Source organism: Mustela erminea, chromosome 2, assembly GCF_009829155.1.
Source record: "Mustela erminea isolate mMusErm1 chromosome 2, mMusErm1.Pri, whole genome shotgun sequence".
Lineage (NCBI taxonomy): Eukaryota > Metazoa > Chordata > Mammalia > Carnivora > Mustelidae > Mustela > Mustela erminea.
Window position 1 is genome coordinate 78,939,405 of NC_045615.1, and position 24,134 is coordinate 78,963,538.

Genomic DNA, 24,134 nt, shown 5'->3' on the forward strand with positions numbered 1-24,134 from the left:
TGCCCTGCTCTTTCTCTCCTCTTTGCCTGGGGCCAACCTCAAGCTCGCCCCATTCTGGATGCTTTTACCCAAAGTCTTGTGCCTCTTCTAGCTTTCTGGCCATAGCCTGGTCATCAGCCTTAAGACTCACAAATATACACCTCAACTAGGTTGACCCATTGTTCTCAAGACATTTTTACTTTTTTAGTCCATAGTAGATAATTATCTTGGCTGCAGTTGTCAACAGCAGGGGTGTGTGTGTGTGTGTGAAGGCAAAAATTAATTTATATCACTATTCAGAGATGACCTTAGTGGGAGACCTTTTTGCAGATTCCCAAAGGTCAAGAGACATGCTAAGCTGGTATGTTTGAGGAGTGGAGTGGAGCAAAGACTAAAGAGAATTCCATGGGAATTCCAGTCTAGTGAGGGAGATAGACATTTACCACAAATAACTTTATATCCCTTCTGACAATTGTAACATGATAGAATAGTTCAAGTTGCTACCAAACCATAAAACAAGTGATCCTAAAGCAATCAGGCCTGGGGAGTTAAGTGAAATTGCCTCCAGGAATGCCTCCCAATGGAAACATTTACACTGAACCTTGAAGAGTAAATAGATTAGCCAGTAGTCTGTACATCTTGTTCCGTGAAAGCATTTTGTTTTCTTCACCACTATATTCCCCTGGGTACTTTATTTCTGGGACCGTGTAGGTGGTCAATAAAGACTTCTTGGATAAAGGAATGAATAGGGGTTCAACCATCTATTTGCCCTCTCACCCCTCTCCTTCCCTGCCACGTGGTTCCTGCTTTCTCCATTCCTTTAACAGTTGGTATGTTTTCTTCAAAACTAAAAATACCCTTTTTGATCTTGTGTGGTTCAATTAATATTAGAAACACTTAAAATTCCCCTAAGTGCTGATGGTTGTAGAAACAATAAGAATGAAATCTCCACATCTTTCCTGCCCCAAGGCTCTGTGGAATGATGGATTCCTCTGTAAATTTTTTAAAAAGTAGGAACTAGTGTGGCCTCCGTGCAGAAGAAGGTTGCTCACTTGCTGTACATATACTTCAGCTATATATTTTAGAGACCTCAGAATAACTTGAAATCAGTAAAATTCAGCAACCCAGGGCTTTTCCCACCTTCTTTGATGTCATTGTGCTTTCATGTGTTTTTACAGAAATTCTTACTTTCTTTTGACTCAGTGGCATTCTGTGTTGCATTCTAAATAGTATGACCCTAACATAATCCCAGTTGGATGGATTATGCTAGGGTTTATTCTGCAGACAAGTCAAGGTACTTTAGCCCAAGGGCAACAGTTAGGTAGTTTCCTTAAATCTGGAATTTGCCCCCCTCAAAACCCTCACTTCCACCCCAGCGCCTTTGTGGTTAGGTGTCATTCAAAAGTACCCTAAAGAAGTGCCACTGGCTTCCCCTCTGAATTCCCGCCCTGTTTTGCGCTCCGGAGCTGCTTTCTTGGCAGTTTGGGGCGGCCCTGGCCGTGCGTGCCCGCCCGTGACAGTCGGACTTCCATCTGCTGCTCCGCGGCCAGGAGCCTGCTGCGCTCCCTTCAGCCCCATCTTTCATGCCCGGGCCATTCAGCCACCTTTCAGCGCGTCTCAATGCGCCGGGGAGAATGGGCCCTCGGCGTCCACGGGAGCACATAATCTCCCAGGTAGCCTCCTCCTTGAAGCACCTCCAGTGCACGCTGTTCGCAAACAGCAGGACACCACTCTCTACTGGGCTCCTAATCCCTCAGACACACAGGGGAAGGAGGTCGCGGGGCTGTGAAAGAGAAAAGAAAGGCGAGGGGGCGGGCGGGCGGGAGCGCACACAATGTCCGCCCGCGGCCGCCGGCGGCTGCGCACAATCAGCGCCAGCTGCAGCCCAATTAAGCTCAACAGGTCACAGGTGTTCCAGACAGAAGATGCTTTTCACAAAAACCACTTTCTTGAAAATACCTAAGACTTTTTAAAGCACTGCAGCCCATTTCTTTTGGTAGATTCTTTAAAGCTATTTAGTACACTTGAAATACAAAGAAGCTGAAAGCACATTTAGGCCTCACTGGAAGGCGCGCTTTCTTCTTGCCCAACAGCAGGAGCGGCCGCTGCGCGCCCGCCGCGGGGCCGGGGAAGCTCGGCTCTGCCTCCGCGTGGATTCCGTGCAGCTGCCGGGGCCGGCTGCGGCGTCTCTCCTCCCCGGCCCCCTCTCTAACTGCCGCCTGGCCCTGTCCTTGTCCTCGACGTTACAAATCCCGAGGCTGCAGTGGCCGTTGCCCCAAGAGCGTCGAAGCAGCCCTGCCAGGAGCCCAGGGAACTAGGTGTTCGCATTCAGCCCCCCAGAGCCACGTTTCTCGTCCCGGGAGGTCACCCTGTGCACACGCCTTCTCCTCTAGCACTTTTAAAATCGCCCACTTCTTTTTCTGCTCAGATCTGAGCGCCTTCTTTGCCTGCAGAGTGGGGTGACGGGAACCCAGCAGAACTTCAGCTGTGGGCTAAGCTGCCTTCGGGACTTTGTTACCCTCCCGCCTTCCTCTGGAGGACAGATAACCCCTGCGAGGCACTTGGGAGCTTCGTGAGGGCAGTTCTGTTAGAATGTCAGCCTGCCTGTGGGAAGTGAGCGGTTTTTAGCTCCCTGATTAGGCCTCCTTGGGGCGGCGTGCTTTTTTCCCAGCCTTATAAGCTGCTCGTGGATTAGTGTTCCTGATGTCCTTCCCATAATCTGCTTACAGTCCACAGAAAAGGAGGGCGCATACTGCCTACCCAGGCCTTACCTGGAAATGGAAGCAACTGTACTTAAATCAATAGTGGGGTCCTAGTCTTTCAGCGCCCCAGGAAAGAAGATGGTGCGACTGCCAAACTGGAACGAGCAGGGGCAGGGCTATAGCACCGGTCGGTGACTACCCGAAGTAGCATCCAACTCTTCAGGTTTTCCTTCCTACCGATTAGGTTTTGGTAAAGTCTTTGCCTTGACTGTTTACCACATCAATTTTTTTTTATTATTTTTAATTACTCCTGCCTGCTTAGAAACCATGTGAGTTTTAATTTTCGCAATATGCCTGTTTCTCTTTTGCTAAGCTGAGCCACCTGTTTAAACTCTTCTGGTCTCGTGGTGGATTGGGGGAAAGAACCGTAGGCTATGTATAAGAGGTTTCTTTTTTTTTTTTTTTTTTCCACAGTGAAGTAAGACATTGTTCTTATTCTTCATGGCATTCAGAATTCTGCACAATTGCCTCTTTTGCCCTTTTGCATTTAAAAGTGAGGTAATTAGATTTCCCAAGGTTCAATGGTCAAGAGCCTTCTCATCCTGGGAAGTTGCTTCCCCACACCCCTCCCAAGTGGAGTTGTCTCACGTAATCCAGTTACTGCTGTATTGTTGTTCGAAAGGCACTGCTTTTTTCAGCGGGCAAGCATAGCATGAAAATTCATACTTATATGTCCTCTTTCCTTGCTGAGGTACTTTTTGTCTGCATTTGAAAACGATTACTATTTTCCTCAGTGACTTTGTTTTGAAGATTTCTGAACATTTCATGAAAAATCTTTTCCTTTCCTACCTCTTAGGAACTCAGTTAAATATGCCTAACATCTTTCATATAGAGAGTTCCTGCTTATTTTATGTTGTTTTTTCAGATATCTGATAGCTCTATTATTATTACAGAATCCCTGGAAAGGGAATTTGTGACATGCTGGCACCAAATAAATGGGTGTCGTGGCCACCGCAACAACAATGTGTCTTAGTTTAGCTCTGATGGTGAAATCTTGGGCCCACTCTGCTTGTCTTTTGTCTCATTTTCTCATTTTCTCAACTGGTACTTTTGCAGCAAGGCATATATAGATCTTAAAAGGCTGGGTATTTGTTTTTTAATCAAAACTGAAAAAGAACACAGACAACAGACACCCAGTTTTACAGAGCCAGCCAAAACAGTTACAGCCTAATGGCAAAAGCAACCTTGCTGGTAGTTGGCTAATAATTCATTTAAATGATCTAGTCCGCAGCCGATGGGGGAAGAGGAGGACATGGTGAAGGGATTAGGGGAAAGCTTCCAAAATCTTTTTTGCCAAAGATGTTAAGGTGTTCTAGTGCCAAGAGTTTTCTTTCTAAACGGGTTGGTTTAACATTCCAGACAGTCTGTGATTCAAATTCATCTATTCTACACATCTTCTCATGAGATTCTTCTATAGCCTCATGGGAGAAATTCACCAGAATTCCATCACTGACCAGTCCCAGACCACGTGTGGTTTTGAATGTGATGCCAGCAGAATGATGAATTGTGTGGGCCCTGAATACACTGTCGTGAGATATATGCATAGACATACATGCACTTACCTCACTATGTTGTCTCGCAAACTTTAGAGATAGAGAAACAACCTACTTTGAATTGAAAGCCCTTCTTAGTTTCTATAGCAATCAGTCCACAACAGAGAGAGAGAGAGGTAATTTTTCTAAAATGCCCTCACCCTTTCAAAGCTTCATACAGAAAAGAAAACCCCTCAGCTGTTCATTGATGCCACATTATTTTCATCAAATGGGACAACAGATCACCATTTGTAAAATTTTTTTGTCCCAAAGCTTCCATTTCAGTCCTCTAACCCAATATGTATTACTGCATTCTTAGTAAATGTTCAAGGTTATTTCTCAATGACAGTGCACCTTTCCCCTTGACAACCCAACAGACGAGTTCCTGTCCCCATGTAACAAATTTTGATACCTAAGGAAGCATCCCTCAAAATAACACAGGCATACTTGTATTCTTGGCAAAAGTTCTAATTTATATTACTTCTAAAGCCAGAACTTGATTCAAAGTAGTACGCCAAACTGAAACATTGCTTCAGATAAGGTATAACTGTGTTAAACAATTTTTGTTACTGATGTTACCATTCCAGAGACTTAAGTATGACTGACAAAGTATAGGCTATATGTAATGTAAGTAAAAATATTATAGGATATGGACCAAATATGAAAAAGTTGCATATAATGTATACTTTGTAGAAACTTGTTTATAGTTAAGGGAATGTTCGGTTCTATTCGACAAATACGCATTGACCATTTGCGTCTCCAGAGCACAAGCGCGTGCTGTGGCTGCTCTTCTTTGATCCCGTTAAACAGACTGGTCCTTCTCCAGGCTCTTTTTCCCTCCCTTTCCCTCTTTTCTCTATTCTGCAATAGGAGAGAGCAAAAGGGGGGAAAAAAGGATATGTGAGAGGCAAAAGCCATTTTGTGTCCTGATTGAATTGTTCGGTGTGGGTTAACATCTCCCATAGTGTGTGCTGAAGATCATCAGTAACTTGAAAGATAGCCACCCACAGGTTGTTCTGCCATAACCAGGGCAGAGGGAGTCTTCTGTGGGAAACCGTGGGTTAAAGAAAATTAAGCAGATTACTACTGCCAGCCTTCACAAAAATCTTTCAAATTCTACGGTGCAGTGTGGGAAACAGAGTCTATGCACTGTTACCTAAAACTTATTTGACCATGAAATACTTCTTCCTCTGAAAAGACACTCATCTGTCAAGGGGAATGCTGGCATGGGCCCTGAGAGCAGGTAGCAAAGCGACACTTCTCCTGAGAAGTATGAGTGACTCCAGAGCAAATAGAAACCAGCCTTCATGAAATGAGCCTCCTAAGAATACTTCCGTTTTCAGGCATACCTTTTTATTTGGGTTAGGAGAGAAGAACCAGTAATCCATTTAATGATTCTCCCTTTGGAATTTCTAAGAAGCCCTTTCATGGGGAGAAAATAAAAACAAAGGAAGCTTTAGGAATTATTCTCTGTCAGCTGCTTATGCATCAGTCGCTTGTGAATTGGGTGTAGAGCTTTAGAGATGACTGTCATTGACTAGCCTTCACTGTTATTATGGCCCACATGACTTCTGAAAACTGTCATTTTATTTTTAGTGACATTTTGATGACAGAACTACTCTTCTCTCTTTCTTTTTTTAATTCTCCATTTGGCTACACAATCTCTGGTCTCTTTTGCCCCCACGGTGCTGTTTCTTTGCCCACTTTATTCCTCCTGCTCAGAATGCCTGTTTCTGTTCTATATGCGTATCTAGATTCTGTCCTTCCCATTTCGGTTTATGGAGCAGTAATTTCTCTCTTCTTTCCATACCAAAGCATTTTTCCTATAGCCTTGCTTAACAGTACCTCTAATACCATGCCAGATGGGGCAGTTAATTGACCTTGGTCCCCTGCTGGTGGGGGAGCACCAGAAGACTGGTAGCCATGTTGTAGACATCTCTGGATCCTCTGCCTGGCCTCATCTGGTGGTTGTACAGAGTTAGCTATCCAGTGGGTGTTGATTGATGAGTGACCTGTTACTTATTTGTAGTGTCCTACTTCCTCTTGGTTACTGGTTGTATATTGCTAAAGCAAATATGATAGGAAAATAGAAGTGGCAGAAAGTTTTTCAGGGCATCCCTTATAAATGTTATGAAACACGGGGCGCCTGGGTGGCTCAGTGGGTTAAGCCGCTGCCTTCGGCTCAGGTCATGATCTCAGGGTCCTGGGATCGAGTCCCGCATCGGGCTCTCTGCTCAGCAGGGAGCCTGCTTCCCTCTCTCTCTCTCTCTGCCTGTCTCTCCATCTACTTGTGATTTCTCTCTGTCAAATAAATAAATAAAATCTTTAAAAAAAAAATAAAAATAAAAAAATAAATGTTATGAAACAGGAAAACCTTTCTTGAAGCAAGTGTTCAATTCAGACTGTCCTCCAGCTGCTCTGGAAGGGCGAATGACTGTGGCCCTTCTGTACAGAGGAAGACACCTTCCTATGAGGTGCTTGAAAGTACCAGTATCCAGCTGCTCTGTTTCCTTGGCCATTGTCTCTCAAAGGCTCCCAGGGTCATCTCTATTGAATTCAAACATTTCTCAGTGTTCTTGTCAAAACTCCGTCCAAGTTTTCTATACCTCACAATTTTGTAGTTCTCCAGATTGGATGGAATTGTTAATTAAGGGTCAGGCCAGTAAATACTAAATATAGTAGGACAATTACTCTTGAATGTTAACATATGTTGAGGCTGTAAGTTACAAATATCCAGCTTTCAGGTGGCTGTTACTGCTCTGACCACATCTCACCACCAGTGTCCCTTCAGTCACAGTTCTGAAAGCGACCAAAGAAGGGCAAAAGGCAAGTTAGAAATTGGGAAAATCTATACACAGAGATACAATGGAAAGAAAGTTGATCTGCAGAGAGGATTTGCTCAGGGTTGCTGACCCCAAGGACAGACTTCAGGGCCCCAGTGACCCGTCACTTCCCACTACCTACATCTCCCTACCCTGCTTTGTTAGGCCACCTGAGATTCTGGTGATTAGAGAGGTATAACCATTCCTTTTCCAGTTTGATTACTGTGTACTGAAAAAGGAAGCCTGCTAGACCAGCAGTTCACTTTCTCAGATGTACCAGCAGCAGGAGCTACTCACTATGTGGCCATGTCACCAGATTCTGGGAACTTGCAAGGAACTTGAGAGGGTCCAGGCAACCTTGCAGTCACCTCTCTTTTCTTCAGCCCAGCCTCCCCACAGCCCACCCCACACCTTACACATGCTTGTCTGGCCACTCCATTGCCATCCTTCCATCAGATGGTGCACACTATTAGGGACATCACTGCCTTGTATAGAACCTGGGGGCGGGGAGCAGTGTTCACATAGCAATGGATTAGTACAGTCCTTAGTAATTGTCTAGCACATGTGGTAGGGACTCAGTAAATTTCTGTAGCCATCGTGTGCTGGGCCTGGTATTCTCTGAGATAAGTCTCAATTATGAAGTGTGCAAGACATGCATTGGCCCAGAGCTGGTGACTTCTCTACTCCACTTAGCCAGAGAAGGAGCCACATAATGGAACATTCCTTGTACTGTCTCAGAGAAAGAGCTTAAAGTCCACCAACCAGCAGGAAGATCAGGCCTTTTTGCCTCTTCCAGTGAATCTTCTTCAAACTTCAGCCTTGCAACCATTGCTTCAAATTCTTGCAGATAACAGGGGCACTCGAGGGACTCAGTCAGTTAAGTGTCTGCCTTTGGCTCAGGTCACCATCTCTAGGTCCTGAGACCGGGTCCTGGGATGGAGACCCGCATTGGTCTCCCTGCTTAATGGGGAATCTGCTTCTCCCTCTGCCCCTCCCCACCCCCACTCAGGTGTGCACACGCGCCTGTGCTCACTCTCTCTCTCTCTCTCAAATAAATAACTAAATAAAATCTTTTTTTTTTTTTTTTAAATTCTTGCAGATAGCAGAAGTGCTGCTCAGATGGAGGGAAGGAGAGAGTTGAGGCTTTCCCTGCTTGGTTGTTTTACCTGCCTTCACGGAGGTCCTCAGGGTCACTTTCTACAGAGTGGAACCATCAGATAACCATTTTACCATGCTGGGCATTTCATGTGCTTTTATTGTGCTTATTAATTATTACATCTTGTTTTCAAAATAACTCTTTTTGCACCAGAATGCGTGATGAGTTGTTTTTACAAATCCCTGGAAGTTTTGGCCCTTTCCTTCAACAGTTGGTAGCCACTCTTTTGGAAAAACATTAACGTGCATAACCACTGTAGTCAACTTCAGGGCTCATTAATGAAGCCCAGAACTAATAGTTACATTGTCGTAATTTGACAAAGCCATCTAAATCTATGCGTGTTTTTTGAAAGCTCCCTAAACATGCTGCTAAATCCCCTAAAAAAGCTACTAAACTGCTTTGGCAGCCATTAGCCCAGCATAAGCAGAGGAACTCTTTTCAGTAAGTGAACAAACAGAGAAAATATGCTGAATGGCTGGACAAATGTGTTTCAGCTGGCCCTTTCATTTACCGATATAAAGGTGCAGTCAGTATCAATCACTGTTGTCCCTGTTGCCCTGAAAATCACAATATCTCTTTTCATCCCACAAGCTCTTTTCACCACAGTAATGTGTCTTTAGAATGACACTGGCATCAGCCTGCTTCCGCTGTCTGAAGTCCAGAGAGCTTAAAAACACATTTCAGGATTCAAGACTTGAACCTTCCTCCCCTTCCGCTTTCCTACCGCCCACTCTGTCCTCCCTCACTCTGCATCCACTCCACCCCCTCCCCAGATTCCTTTCAATTCTTCCAGCTTTCCTCACTGAGTAAACAAAATTCACTTCTCTGTTCCAATGCAGCTCTCCAAAGTAAACGCAGACAACTTCTCTCAGATATTCCCAAGATCTAAGAACTCAGTTCGAGGGATGCACATAAAGAAATGCTTTTACGTGTGGGTAAAACCTCAGAGGTCAAATGGAATGTGGAAATTCTATGCCCTGACAAGTGTGCTGATGAGCAGGACCTTGCTGCATATCAGGGTATCTCCTTCCTCCGCCCTCACCCCCTTATCTCTTGGTTCCCACCTGCCCCCAACGCACATACACACTCACCTTTTGTCACCTTGTAGCAGAAATATGTGCCCGCACGTGTGTTCCACCTTTACCACTGCGAGCTTCTTAAGAACAAATGCCGTGTCTTACATCTCTGCTAGCCCCTCCTGATTCTGAGTACTTAATACATTGTTTTGGAATGAAGGCGATTACTTTTTATCCTTCTGAAAAATGAAGCAGAATAAGCGTGAAGATCCATGGTAGCGATGTGCTTCTGGTTGTAGCAGTTACCACAGATGAATATTTGAAATACTACATTTCTAAAAAAAACAGTACTGATTGTTTTTTCTCTCCCTTTCTTTCTTTCTTTTTTTATTTTTTTTTTTATGTTTTTTTTTTTTTATTTCATTGTTTTGCTTCAGGTTATAGCTGTCTGTAGGGAGGCAGCCCTTTTAGCTCTGGAAGAAGACATTCAAGCCAACTGCATTACAAGAAGACATTTTACTCAAGCCTTGAGCACTGTGACACCGAGAATTCCTAAATCACTGAGACGTTTCTATGAGGAGTATCAAGAGAAGAGTGGGCTACATTCAATCTGACAAAGGATACGTATTCATTGTGCTAAAAATGCTTTCTAGACAACACCTGTTTCTCTTTTAAAAATTTGTCTTGGGCGCCTGGGTCACTCAGTCTGTTAAGCATCTGCCTTCTGCTCAGGTCATGAGCCCTGGATCCTGGGATCAGAGTCCCACACTGGGCTTCCCTCTCTCTCACTCTCTCTTTCTCTCTCTCTCTCTGTCTCTCATGAGTAAATAAATAAAATTTTCTTTTAAAAGTTTGTCTTGAGAGTGTCCAAAAAAATCCTTCATAAGCAGAGTGTCTGAAATATGTTGACTGGAATTGAGAGGCTTCAGTGTTTAAAGACATTTTAAATGAAATAGATACAGTAAAACTATCCATAAAAATCTCTGGACATGAGTTTAAATCAGTTTTATCTGGAAATGTATGCTGATATTTAAAAAGCAAACTTTGGCTTTTTCATTTTTGACTTCTAGTTTATTCCTCCCATGAAATGCTTTCCTAACTCCAGAATCTGTTTCAGTCTACTCCTGAATGGCCAGCCTGTGAACATCAGTTTTATACAATACAAGATACATGTCGATTAGTCCATAGTGAGAAAGATTTACAGATCTTTATTTTTAAAGGTTAGCCAGTGAAATAGCCAAATGCACCAGCCAGGTTTATATGGCCTTGTTTCCAGGTATGTTTTTGTTCTTATTATAATGTACACCTACATTTTTGCTTTGGCCTTCTTAATCTGTACTAATGGCAATTTAAAAAAATTAAGAGTTATTTCATGTAATGCCCTTTGCAAATTTAAAAGAATAGGAATTATAATCCCAGTCCAGGCCTAGAGCAATAGACCTGTTTTGTTTCATACAACACTATAGATAAATTGTATGTTCGTGTGTTAATTTGCACCCATTTTCAGGTTACCAATAAACTTTTTCAGTTCAAAGATAAACCAAATTGTACTCGTAACCATATTGTCTTAGGCTGCATTTGAAATATGTATATTTGTGCTCCTAATTATCTTCAGAATTTCTTGACACTTGATATTCCATAAATATGTTTGAAAAACTGTCAGAAATTGATTCCCTGACTTCCAGTTGAGAAAGTGGCAGTGGAAAGAATGTGCACTGAGACATGCTCACTGTAGATCTTTGAAAATTTCCAGAAAGACAAGTCAGGCGAGAAATACCTGATTATCACAATAATGGGACTATACAGTCTTATATTCTGAAGTCACCTCTCAAATATCTTACCCTTTGACTATCAAAAATAGACTTGCAAGGCATTTTTTCCCCAGACTACATTACTTTATTAGTATATACATAAAACCACTCACGGGACAAAGAATATGACTACTACTTAGAGCTCTACTGTCAAATATAATAGCTACTAGCCACATACAGCTATTTAAGTTTAAATTTTAATGAATTAAAATTAAATAATATTAAAAACTGAGTTCACCGGACACATTAGCCGCATTTCAAGTGTCCAGTAACCACCTGTGACAAGTGTCTGCCATGTGGATAGAATAGATTATAGAATACATCTATCATTAGAACATTCTGTTGGTTTCTGCTGATTTAGAATATAAGGCTTACATGATGAAATAGGACCTCAGAATTACTATTATGCTTCCCATTTTCCCTTTGGTTATTAGGGGGCCATCCTTCTCTCTAAGTTCTGAGGGCACAGAAAATAAAGAGAAAAACCTTATCCACAAAGGCCTAAACAGAAAAAAAAAAAAAATTAAATTCGCACTGCCAATAAAATAAAAACCAGAACAGTAAGTCTGAACTGGCATAGGTTCTCAGGCTGGAGACTGGGCGGTGGGGAGGAAGGGGGGCAATCTCAATAAATGAGGAGCTCAGCTATTAGTCACCGCTCAGACCCTTCAGCCCATGTGACATAGAAGTCATAACCAGGCCTCATATATAATGTCCAGATCATTAAAGACCAACACCTGCAGCGTAAGGGCAAATTAGAAAAGACTTTCTCCTGCTGACTGGAGAGATCATGAGGATCCTCTCGGTCTGTGCTTTGGATTTGAAAAGAAAAGAAGCAGCTCCTCAGAATTCTGACTCTGAGCTTACCTGACCATGGCTTCTGGGTTCAAATTCACACCACCTTTGAGATTTAGACACTTGAAACCTTTCAACGTGAAAATATGGATCCACACTAGAAACATCCTTGGGATAACCAGCACTTCCAGTTGTTGGAGGAATACAGCCTCACTCAGGCCATGGAGGAGTCCAACAGCTAAATCCCTGCTTACAGAGTTTATAATCCCGAAGGGTGCACGCAATCTGCTGGTGGGGCATAAATTGGGACAGCTACTTCAGAGAGCAACTAACATATCTAGGAATGCTGAAGACCCTATAATCTCAGAGTTCTCTTCAGTGTATGTCTCAGAGCAAGTTGTTTTCAATGAGTAATGATTAAGAAAATCAGAGCCCTAGTATTTGTAAATAGTAAGAAACTGGAAACGATCTATCCGTCAGAGAATGGATTTCTATGGGATACCCATACAATGCAATATTTACAGCAGTAAAATTGTAATTGGAGCTACATGGAAAAGAGGAATTTCAAAAAAAGAAGCATTTCAGAAGAATACTTTCATTCATTTAAATTTTAAGACATGCAAGAGAATACACGTTGTTTACGAGAACCGGGGTAGTAGAGAACTACGTGGAGGGAAATGAAAAGCATCAAATACCAAGAGAATTTCCTCTGGGGAGAAAAGCTGAAATGTCCTATCTTAAACTGGGTAATGTGAATACAGGTGTTGATTGTAATCCAGTCTATACGTTTTATGCCTAAGTATGTCATAATAATGTAAAAGATAAGCCTTAAGTTGACACGTTATGGGGCAAAGGGCAAAATGCATCCCAGCCCTGTTCTGCGTTCCTAACCAGCATCACAATCTTGTCCTTCCTCCCAGTCCATGGACCTCCAGTGCAATCCACAATGCCTACCACCCCATGTGTCTAGAAAATGAGAAGTACTGGGATGATGGAATAAAACGCAAGAAGGCAGAAAAAAAAAAAAGCAAAAAAAAGGGAGGGAGCTTTTAGGATCCAGGAAACAAGAAATGTGTTGGTGAGAATTAGTGGTTAGGTGATCCTTGTTTGATGACCAAGGGTGGGAGAAATTAAGTCTAGAGTGAGACTTCTGTTTCCATGGTACTGTGGTTGTGCAAGGAGCAGGAAGTCAAGAATTTAAAAAGATTTTAGAGCATTACATCTTTAATCTATTACAAACCAATTATTTTTTATATCTTTAGATAGCTAATTATTACCATTGAAAAGGCAATGATTGTTCTTTATTTGAAGTTTGTGCCCTTTTTATAACAGGACCAGTAAAAATCTGAGTCAGAGAAAAGAACAGGTCAGGTGTCACTAATAACAGTTTACTCCAGCTTCGTCTGTGTGAGGGCTTTACTTCTGATGCCCAGGTCTCCTATGTGTGGATTTAAAATCGTGTATGATCCTATTATTTGGGTTTGTTTGTGATTGAATTACACAGTATAGTTCATGGAAAATTTAAGTGCAGCAAGAAAAGAAAATATCCAGCTTCCTGTCTTCAGAAAACAATTTGCTTTTTGGCATCTGGGCAAGTGTTTGTCGTTGGTCCAGATTCTCTTCAGGGTTTCAGGATACTCACAGTGACACTTATTTTTTCCCCCAGTGTTCCAAGAGGTTTTCATTTCAATAGTGAAATTAGTGTTTCTAACAACAAAATTTAGAGGAATGGCTTCTAACCTTTTACTCCTTTATGACTAAGAAAGTGTATTTATAAGCTTGATTCTGACTGCCCTAACATTGCTTGAGAAATATTTAGTTCTGTGTTATTTCTAATGTATAAAACAGGTTTTAAAAAATAATGTATAGGTTTTCGACTTTGGAAAAATAATTATTGAATTTATAGAAAAACCAAATTTAAGTGTATGTTTAATTTATCTTAATTAGGAGAAGGCTACAGAAAAGTTGCTAGAATAGAATGAAGTTATTTCCCTGGCCTGTTGTTACTTAAATTTCTGAATGAGGTTGTTAAGAGTTTTAGTTCATTTTGTCATGTTTCTCTGAGTCCTAACATTAAAGATGAGCATACACCAAAGCACACTTTGAAATTATATATGGGTTGAATTAGCAGTATTTTTTCAAATATGGTCCACATAGAAATTCTAATGCTCCAAATTGATTTACTTTCCTTCCTTCAGTTTTCATTTTAACAGTTGTATGCACGGAAAAGCTTTTTACTGAATGTTTATGTCAAATATACCCCAGTAGCCTGTATCTTTTAGGACTCACTTTTGGGGAAAAGAATTCATTCTAGCAAATTAAGGCAGAAAGAGATGTTACAAGGTTTTAAGTTGGTTACAAAATTATTGAGAAATTTGTAGACTCCTCTTTCAGGACCTAGTGATAAACATTTCCGGAAAGATGGTTAAAATGACACACTTAACATACCACACGCAACAAAACCCAAAGAAATGAAAAGAAAGAAAAATAGAGTTCATGTATGCTGAAATCAGGGAACAGATTAAACCCCAGGTAAAGTATTTCAAAGGCTATCTGTCAAGTACAATACATTTTGAACCTACTTAGAAAGCCGGTTAATTCCATGAATTCCAGGAATTTCAACATCTACTCTGCTTCAGAACACATATGATGTGATAAGACACCATCAATTATCAGACTATTAATTTAAAAACACCTTTTTCGGGAAAAAATAAATTACTTTGATTTTAATATTAATATTGTGATAATATTCAGGTAAGCATCCAACTTTTGGTTTCAGCTCATGTCATGATCTCAGGGTCCTGGGATCGAGTGTAGTAATAGACCCCCCACTCAGAGGGAGTCTGCTTAAGGCTTCTCTCTCTCCCTATCACCCTCTCCCTCTCCCCCTACCACACTCACCACTAGCACAGTCTCTCACTCTCAAATAAATATTTCTAAATATCCCAAAAATATTCATATTAAAATCAGTCAAATGCAGTTAAGTGAAATGGGAACTGACATGTAATAATATATTCATATGTTTGTCATAAACCCACAGCAATTAAATTACTGTTTACACCAACATAATCATAAACAATAATAAAAATGTTGACAGGTGAAAAGGAGAGTCAAGGACATGGAGAACAGATTATTTGGGGCCAGGAATAATCACAGATTGAGATATCCCAAAGGGAAATAGCAACAGGGGACCTGTGCCAAAAATCTGGGGAGAAAGTTTGGCACTGGGGGAGAAACAAAGTACTGAAAGATAAAGCTAGAGTACATTAGAAGAGACATTTTCTGAGGAACGGGGGAAATAGTTTAGAATACAACTGCTCTGAAATCTCAAAAATGTTAAAATATAGGCAATGTGATAGGGGATATCATAAAACATTTGAGTAAGTTTCAAAATGAACAGAGCTAATGGAATTTATTTATAATTTATTCCACAAATATGCTCCCAAAGGTAAAGAATAGCATATTATTGACCATCTAATGGTGAAGTATTTGTTATAATAGCAAAATACTAGAACAAGCATCTATCAATAGGTTCTATTTAAATAAATTATAGTACATCCATACAATGGAACATTGTGGTGCTATTAAAAAAAAAAAAAAGCTCTTCATAAACTGATTTAGTAATTATCTCCAAGATACAAAGAATCTAAGTAACTTATAACAGATAAATATTAAACTTTGCAAACTGAGAATGGACAATATTTTATTCTCTCATATAATCTCTCTATATAAATATATATATTTCTAAATATATAAATCTATATATAAATATATAAAATATAAATATATAAATATATATATAAATTATATAATATTGTATATACACAAACACATAACACAAAATATTTGCAAATGCAGGAATGTTGCAGAATGTGCCCTATAATCACCATGTAATAAAACTAAAATTAAGAAGGGGTACCTGAGGGCACCTGGGTGGCTCAGTGGGTTAAAGCCTCTGCCTTCGGCACAGGTCATGATACCAGAGTGCTGGGATCTAGCCCCAAAGCAGGCTCCCTGCTCAGGGGGTAGTTTGCTTCTCCGTCTCTCTCTGCGGCTTCCCCACCCCACCCCACCACTCCACCCCCTGCTGCTCCTGCACACTTTCCCTCTCTCTCTCTCAAATAAATAAAGAAAATGTTTTAAAAAGACACCTAAAACTGAGAAATGTAGAAATAACAAAACCCCAAGTATTTAGAAGTTCAAAATTCATCTGGAAATGATTCTTTGATCAAAGAGGAAATCAAAACAATATCTGAAAAATAATAGTGAAAATACTATATATCAAAATCTATGGAATTCAATTAACACCTCTACACAGAAGATAATTTATAAATCTAAAAACTTTCATTAATAGAATAAGATTAACCAAATTATGAAATCTCCTCAAAAAGTTATCATAAATAACTCCAAAATTAACTTTAGGAAAATATAAAGGTAAAAGCTTTAATTAACAAAAAACAACAGAAATGACTGCTCCAATAGCCCATTCTTTGGAGAACAAAATCCAAAACAAACTAATCTTTTTGTGGTGGACAGAATGATGCACCGTGTCCCCCAACACACAAAGATATCCACACTCTAGTCCCCAGAAACAGTGAAAGTCACATGTTACCTTAAATGCCAAAAGAGACTTTATAGATGTGATCAAATTAAGGATCTTGAGATGAGAGTACCCTGGATTTTCTGCATAGGCCCAACGTAATCATAAAGACCCATATAAGGAAGAAAAGAAGGAAGCAGGAGAATCAGATTCAGAGGAAAAGAAGTCAGAAAGAAAAGTCTGAAGATGCTTCTCTGCTGGCTTTGAAGATAGAGGAAAGGACGACAAGCCAGGGGATATGCAGACTCTGGAGTCTGGAAAAGACAAGGATTCCCTTCATAACGCCTCCAGGATGGCCCTGCCAACACCTCGACTTTAGTCCCATTTCCGACTTAATGCAGACTGCTACAGAAGTGTTACAGAGTAAGTTTGTGTGTGTGTGTGTGTGTGTGTGTGTGTTTTAAGATTTTATTTATTTATTTGACAGAAAGAGAGAAAGAGGGCACAAGTAGGGGGAGTGACAGGTAGAGGCAGAGGGAGAAGCAGACTCTCCAGTGAGCAGGGACCCCAGTGCGGGACTCGATCCCAGGACCGAGATCATGACCTGAGTGGAAGGCAAACCCCTAACCGACTAAACCATCAGTCGCCCAGTTTGTGTTGTTTTAAGCCACTGTTTGTGATAATGTATTAAAGCAGCAATAGTAAACTAATATGCCTTCTGGCTTGCTTTTTAAAAGGTAACGAAGCCACAACATAAAGTTGAGGGGGAAAGAAACCACATTTATGAATGAAATAAAAAGTTAAGAATTTTATATTATCGTGCCAATACAGGTGAAACCCTGTTGAAATTGTTAATTTTCATATAGCTACCTCTCAAAAATTCTTGAGCATGGATGGTTTTATAGGCTAAAACGAATTCAGGTCTTCAATCCAATCATCATTATGCCATTGAAACTGTTTCAGAGCCTAAAGGAAAAGGAAGTTTTCCCAATTCCTGCTGTGACTGACATAGTGCCAACCCCCTTTCACTAGCTACACACCTTTAAAAGAAGCACCTTTAAAAAAATTACTACTCAGAATCAAATAATTGAGCATATTAATAGATCAAAATAGAAAACAGTGCATTCAGTATGGAATTCAACATTCATTTCTCAGTTTTTCAAAAGGCAAAGGTAACATTAACCTGCTAAAAATAGTAATACTAAACCAATGGCCCATACCCTAATTAAATATCAGAAACTAGGCCAATTGTTTATCATTGTTCTTTGAGCGCTAGTGCATGAAGTCATACAAGGGAATAAAGTAAAAACCCCAAGATAATTAACTGAAGGGTTATTATGTAACTAATATAGTCTCAGACTTCACTGGCTCTTAACAACAAAATAAGGGCACATTTCCCTTCACACCTAGTTTACATCCTGAAGTTTTCATCCCCTACAACCAAAAGTCCATTCTACTGGTTTTACTCCTTCAAATGTTTGCTGGGATTCCCCTGATGAATACTTCAGTGTTTGTCCAGTACAACTGGCAGGAGTAACACCCTCCACACTGCTGCCCTCCATCCCCCAGGCTCCCCCACGTAAGTCACTCCTCATCCATGGGTCCTCAATCAGCTCTTAACAAGTTACTCCAGGTCACCAGTAATTCCCTACCACTTTGTTCCCGAGTGTGGGCAAAGACCCTGACTCAGCGACCTCAGAGCTAAGGCCAGACTATGGATTTTTACAAAACTACTACTAATAAGGAATAATTACAGGGGTGCCTGGGTGGCTCAGTCGTTAAGCATTTGCCTTCGGCTCGTCATGATCTCAGGGTCCTGGGATCGAGCTGACATCGGGCTCTCTGCTCAGTGGGGAGCCTGCTTCCCCCTCTCTCTCTACCTGCCTCTCTGCCTACTTGTGATCTCGGTCTGTCAAATAAATAAATAAAATCTTAAAAAAAAAAAAAAAAAGGAAAAATTACAATGATGAAAAGAAAACACTTTAATTTCCTGTTGGCTATCGGTGCTGCTAGTGTCTATGCGCCTGTTCCTCTGTGGGCATATGCTCTATTTTGCTCTCTTTCTACCACCCTGTTCAAAAGCCAGCCTATCACATACTGAGTGTCCATGGAGGATGGGACAGGGTTGAGGGGCTGGAGGTTGGATCCATGCCAATGGCCAATGATTTCATCAGTTGAGCCATGTAGCAGGGAGTTAGAAAACACATGGAGATTTGGGGAGAGTGGCTTAGAGAGCATGGAAGCTCCGTGCCCTTCCCCCATACCTTGCCCTATGTATCTTTCCCTTCTGGCTGTTCCTGCATTTTATCTTTTATAATGAGCCAGTAATCTAGTGAGTAGAATGTTTCTTTGAGTTCTGTGAGCAGCTCTAGCAAATTAATCAACCCAAAGGAGTGAGTCATGGGAACCTCTGATTTATAGATGGTCATAAGCACAGGTGATAACCTGGACTGTTGATTGGCATCTGAAGGTAGGGGGATGCTGTGGAGGCTGTGGTAGGGGGAAGCAGTCCTAAAGGATTAAGCTCTTGGGGCATCTGGGTGACTCAGTCATTAAGTGTCTGCCTTCAATTCAGCTCAGGTCATGATCCTAGGGTTCTGGGATAGAGCCTCACATTGAGCTCTCTGCTCAGTGGGGAGTCTGCTTCTCCCTCTCCTGCTCCCCCTGCTTGTGTTCACTCTCTAGCTGTGCTTCTCTCCGTCAAATAAATAAATAAAATCTTAAATAAATAAATAAACAAACAGACTAAGCTCTTAATCTATGGGAGTTGACTTTATCACCAGGTAGTGTTGGAATTGAATTGAATTAATAGGTCAATGGTTGGAAGAAAAATCCCCACATCAGAATTGGTGTCAGAATCATATTTGTTTTTTTCTGGACTTCTGAAAACGGAGTGCCCCCAAAATTTATGCTACATTAACTGTATGGTTGTGATAATAACTATGGTGCCGATCTTCGTATAATCATGATATATATGCTCTTTCATTATAGGAAGTACTTTGTTCCCTGAATTTCATTATTTGTTCAAAATTGTCTTTAAAATGCACAAAAGTATCTTTTTCCTCTCTCACTCTTTCTTTTTCTCTCTCCCTGTCCGATACCCATCAACACTTTGGTATTTGCATGAAATATGGTAAGTACCGTGGAGTTTACTTGGTTGGTTGTCTGAAATTATCTCAGTGGTGGCCTACATTTTGTAAGCTTTAAGATGCCAGAGCTTTCCTGATGTAATAAAGATGAAAGAATTTAGCGCTAGATCCGGTTAAGTGGCAGAGCCAGGGAAGAGGACAGGCCCCAGGCACTAGGGCAGGCTTGGCCTGGGACCCACAAACCTGTTTTATAGCTACAGAGAGAAAGGCAGGGTAGATCGTACTAGGCAATAAGTGGAGATACTTGATGAAAATTTGGGACTATTTTTCTTAATGAAATAGGAAGCTCTGTTCTCAGCTGAGAATAGGGATGGAGGAGGAAGTTTTGGAGGTTAGGAAAGAAAAAGTAAATGGCCTATAAATGTGTAGTAAGATGGTGGGGCAGCACTAAGTTCCCACAGAGGTCAGTGGTCAGGAAATCAGAGCGCAAAGAATTTCCTGTCTTTGGTCAAATTCTTATATTTTACCTTAAATTCATACTATTTTTATAGCTTTCCACATTTTTTTTTTCTTATTTTAACATGTAGCAATCTAAAACCAGTCCATATTTAATCCCCTATTTCCATCGGTAAGTGAAGGGAAATCACTTGGCTTCTGGGCCAAATAAAAAAAATTTTTTTTAAAGATTTTATTTATTTATTTGACAGGCAGAGATTACAAGTAGGCTGAGAGACAGGCAGAGAGAGAGAAGGAGGAAGCAGGCTCCCCGCTGAGCAGAGAGCCCGACTCGGGGCTCGATCCCAGGACCCTGGGATCATGACCCGAGCCAAAAGCAGAAGCTTTAACCCACTGAGCCACCCAGGTACCCCTCAAATAAAAATTTTTAAAAATCTTTTTTTATTTGCATATTTCCACAAAAATTTTTTGCGGGCTTCTATGCTTTGTCCCCTTCAAATAACTTCTCAGTAGGAATTCCTCAGAAAGCTTGATAAGGGTGATTGAATGAGTGCAGAAGCACCTATTGGCTGAGCGTTAAAGGATAATGGTTAGTCGTTTCAAGGGCTCCTGCTCAGCTCTCTTGCATTCAGTCAAAAAGGAAATCTGGTCCTTTGTCTCCTGGGTTCACCTTCAACAAATGGCCACTTTATTCCTCCACATAGCTCCCATTTTAGTAATGAAGTGTGAAGGAAAGGCTAGGATTAGAATCACCTGAGTAGATACAGAAATACTAACACACATTTTCAAACATTTTGTAAGTCGTAAAGTCCCACACTTTCGTAAAATGTTGCGACTTTTGGTAAGTTTTTTTTACAAAAAGCTGGTGGAAAAAACATATTACAGTGAAATTTTAGCACAGAGCAGATTGTACTAAACCTGAAGAACGGTGAGGATTTTTCCAGTGGCTTCTGGGGTAACGAGTCCTTTTCACTTCTTAAGGTAGGTTAAAGTTCATCACCACAGAGGCCACCAGCCCTGGAAATAGTCTAATAGCTCAGAGTCACAGGAATTTGCCCACCATTCCTGGCGGAAGTTGTCTGTCATCACCGCCACCCCCATCCCGGCCCTCATGAGGTTTCTCCTCTGGTCTCAGGGAAGAGAAGGTCCCCATGCACTTATCTCCTCTGCCCTTCCCCGGAGTATGAGGGGAGGTGGAGGATAAGGAGGGTCTTTCTACTCCCCACCACATGCTGGTCCACCAAGCTCTCTGTAGACCATTCTTCACATCTTTCTTTGATGCTTCCTTTTGCTGTGGTTCATTCCTTTACCAGGTACTTAGCTGACCAGCTCCAGACGACTAAAGGTGAATTCCATTAGGAAACACACTGGGGAAGAAAGGAAAAGAATTTTGGCAAAATCACAAAAAGTGGATAATAATATATCAATTGGAATGGAATACTCACCCATTTCACGGGGCTGCTGTGAGAACTAATTAATGTTTGTAAAGGTCTTTGAGTTCCTTGGAGGGAAGGTGCCACCAGAGTGCTAAGCATTATTGTGAAGGGATTATGTGCACAAATACAATACCAAGAGCCAGGATATTACTAAAAATAAAGCAGAACTTTCTGTGAGGAAGGTAAGGAAGGAAATGCCTCACTGAAAAAAGCTTAACTGTCTTTTAATACAAATGCTTAGGCTACTGGGTAATGGAACAGCAAATCTGAGATTCTATTCTAAGTAAAGGATTATGTTTTCTCGGCATTGTCAAGGTGCAGTGGAACAAAACAAAATGACTGCTTTACCCAAAAGAGGGTTATAGTCTTTGAAAAAGAGATTAAGAGGATGTTTGGCTCTTGCACTGGGGAGTCCATCCAGGAGGAAAAAGGCAACAGTAAAGCAAACGTTTGTTTGCACTTGAGGGGAGGGGAGTTTTAAAAATTAAAGAAAGGAGACTGTTTCAAGTTGAAATGACTACTGGTGATTGGTCCCAATAAATCTAGTGATAAAGATTAAAGCTTGTTCAAACCGTGAGTTTGAAATTACAGGAGAAATATACTCTGGCTTGTGTGTATACAGGGAAGGATCACACCAGCTGTATAAAAACAAAACAGAACAAACAAACAAAAAAACCCTCTACGTTGTCCGTATCGCCAGTAATACACGCCGTGTTTGCGGGCGGCCGGATTCTCCAGTGCTTTAGACGGCCTCTTTAGACGTTGGGTTAGCAAACCTGGGAGGGGAAACGGGAATGACAACGGTCTCCTTTTCAGTAACTTCTTCTTTCTGACTATTTCCTTCTCCTCCACCTGCTTATTTGTAACAAGGCCTCTGAGGTCTGAAGCAGATTAGCAAACAAATAAATCCTTTAATGTCATGGAGTACTTTCCCCTGCTTAAATGGGATTAATCTGCCAGCCCAGCAAATTCTACGTTTCACATACCTCAGCTGCATAATAAGCCATTTCTGCCAATCCCCTAATTTAAGGCACAAAGGTCATTTTATTTTCACGTTTGCCCTGCTTAGACTTTCTTTCTCCATTCTTCTTTCCTATTCCATCTCCAGCTCTGTTTTCTACCTTTGAAAATGTCCTGTACACAACGTTTAGAAAAGGATCAAAGAGCACGCACAATAACCTGTGGTTCTCAGAGAAGGCAGAAGGTGAAAGAATGTGGACCGTGAACCACCTTCCACCGGCGCACAGGGTCCATCTCCAGAAACTCTCCAGGCAGCTTCAGTCTGGCTCTGGCTGTGGAACTCTGGCTGGGAGGACTGAACATCATGGCGAAGCCTGAGGACTAGATAGCCATCAGTCCTTGTTGCTCAAAATGTTTGCTCTAATAAGGCGGAAACCCTGGGCTGGTTCCTACTTTGACATTTTAAGAACTAGAAATGGGATGGGGCACCCGGGCCGCTCAGTCAGTTAACGTCTGCCTTTGGCTCCGGTCATGATCCCAGGGACCTGAGATTGAGTCCTGGATTGGGCTCCCTGCTCAGTGGGGAGCCTGCTTCTCCCTCTGCCTCCCTCTCCCCCTGTTTGTACTCTCCTCTCTGAAAAATAAATAATTCTTAAAAACAAAAAAAACCCCTAGAAATCAGTTGAGTTTTCTACAAATAGAGAAGGCAAGCATCTTAGAACTAAAAGGTATTTCTAACAACCATTTAACTCAGTGACTTGCCCAAGATCACAAAGGAAGAGGTAGGGACAGTTTGATGGAGTACAGCCACAACTTCCGCCTACCAGAGCTATCCTGCTCTCACTACACCATACTGCTTCCCGAAGGAAAGGATCACCATGCTGCTCTCACTCAGGAATCCAAGGGAAAAAAGGCTATTTTGGGGGTATTTACTCAAAACCATTGGGTAAGTTCTGACTCATATTAACATTTCCCTTTACTCACCTTTTGAAATCTGAGCTATGTGAGTCACTGAACTATTCTGTCCTCTCGGTTAATGACCAAAGGGAAATGCTTCACTTTAAGAAGTAAGTCCTCATAGTTGTTACGGATACATTTCTAAGAGTCACAATGAACAAAGATATGACGAATAATGAAGCAGGAAGATCCCTGCAGCTGTGCGCCCCACAAGTCCTCATGGCACGTGGGCCAGAGAGACTTCTCTTTCCTGAAATACAAGGTCTCCACCAGGCCTTTAAGTTAAAAGAGTAGGAACAATGGGGTGAGGAAGACTGAGAATGTAAGCATGAGTCTAAAGAACAGTCATGGCATCAGGACATTTGATTTCAAAACACTAAAATAGAATAACAAATGAAGGGCAGCAACATGCAACAAGATGGTGAATCTTAGCAATGGGATATTAAATAAACAAGAAAGTCCCAAAAGATCATATATGACATGATACCCTTTATAATAGTTGAAAGCAACTAAAATTTTTAGAAGTATGTGCAGTTTAGGAATGCAATAAAACTTTGTAGGAAGAAAAGCAAGGAAATGGGTTCAGAATTTGGGCTGATGGGTGGGGAGGTCAGAGATCACGTTTGTGGGAGAATGTATGATTAGGTATGAGTCATTTTCTGGTCCTATTTTTGTTTCGAAAGATGGGTTCATAGATGTTTATTACATTATTGAAAATAATGAAATATATTTAGGCCAAATAATCAAAGCCCAATGATAGCAATATGTCACAAAGCAAGGATCTTGATTAATCCAGTTGACACAGACCAAATTTAAAAACTTT

The 24,134-nt window shown here is 41.2% G+C and overlaps 1 protein-coding gene and 1 long non-coding RNA gene across 2 annotated transcripts in view; one reads left to right on the forward strand and one right to left on the reverse strand.

Moving 5' to 3' along the window:
* SPATA5 (spermatogenesis associated 5) overlaps positions 1-9,991 on the forward strand; it is a 337,462-nt gene extending 327,471 nt beyond the window's left edge. Inside the window, exon 16 of the mRNA XM_032333335.1 lies at positions 9,705-9,991. Coding sequence (XP_032189226.1) covers positions 9,705-9,881 — 177 coding nt within the window. The 3' untranslated portion in view covers positions 9,882-9,991. The remainder of the gene's footprint in view (positions 1-9,704) is intronic.
* LOC116584686 lies at positions 6,637-23,387 on the reverse strand. Its single transcript, XR_004283283.1, has 4 exons — positions 23,339-23,387; positions 21,185-21,325; positions 9,343-9,506; positions 6,637-7,072 (listed from the first exon to the last, which is right to left on the reverse strand). It is a non-coding gene; the product is annotated as an uncharacterized LOC116584686 (long non-coding RNA).
* Positions 23,388-24,134: the final 747 nt, after the last annotated feature.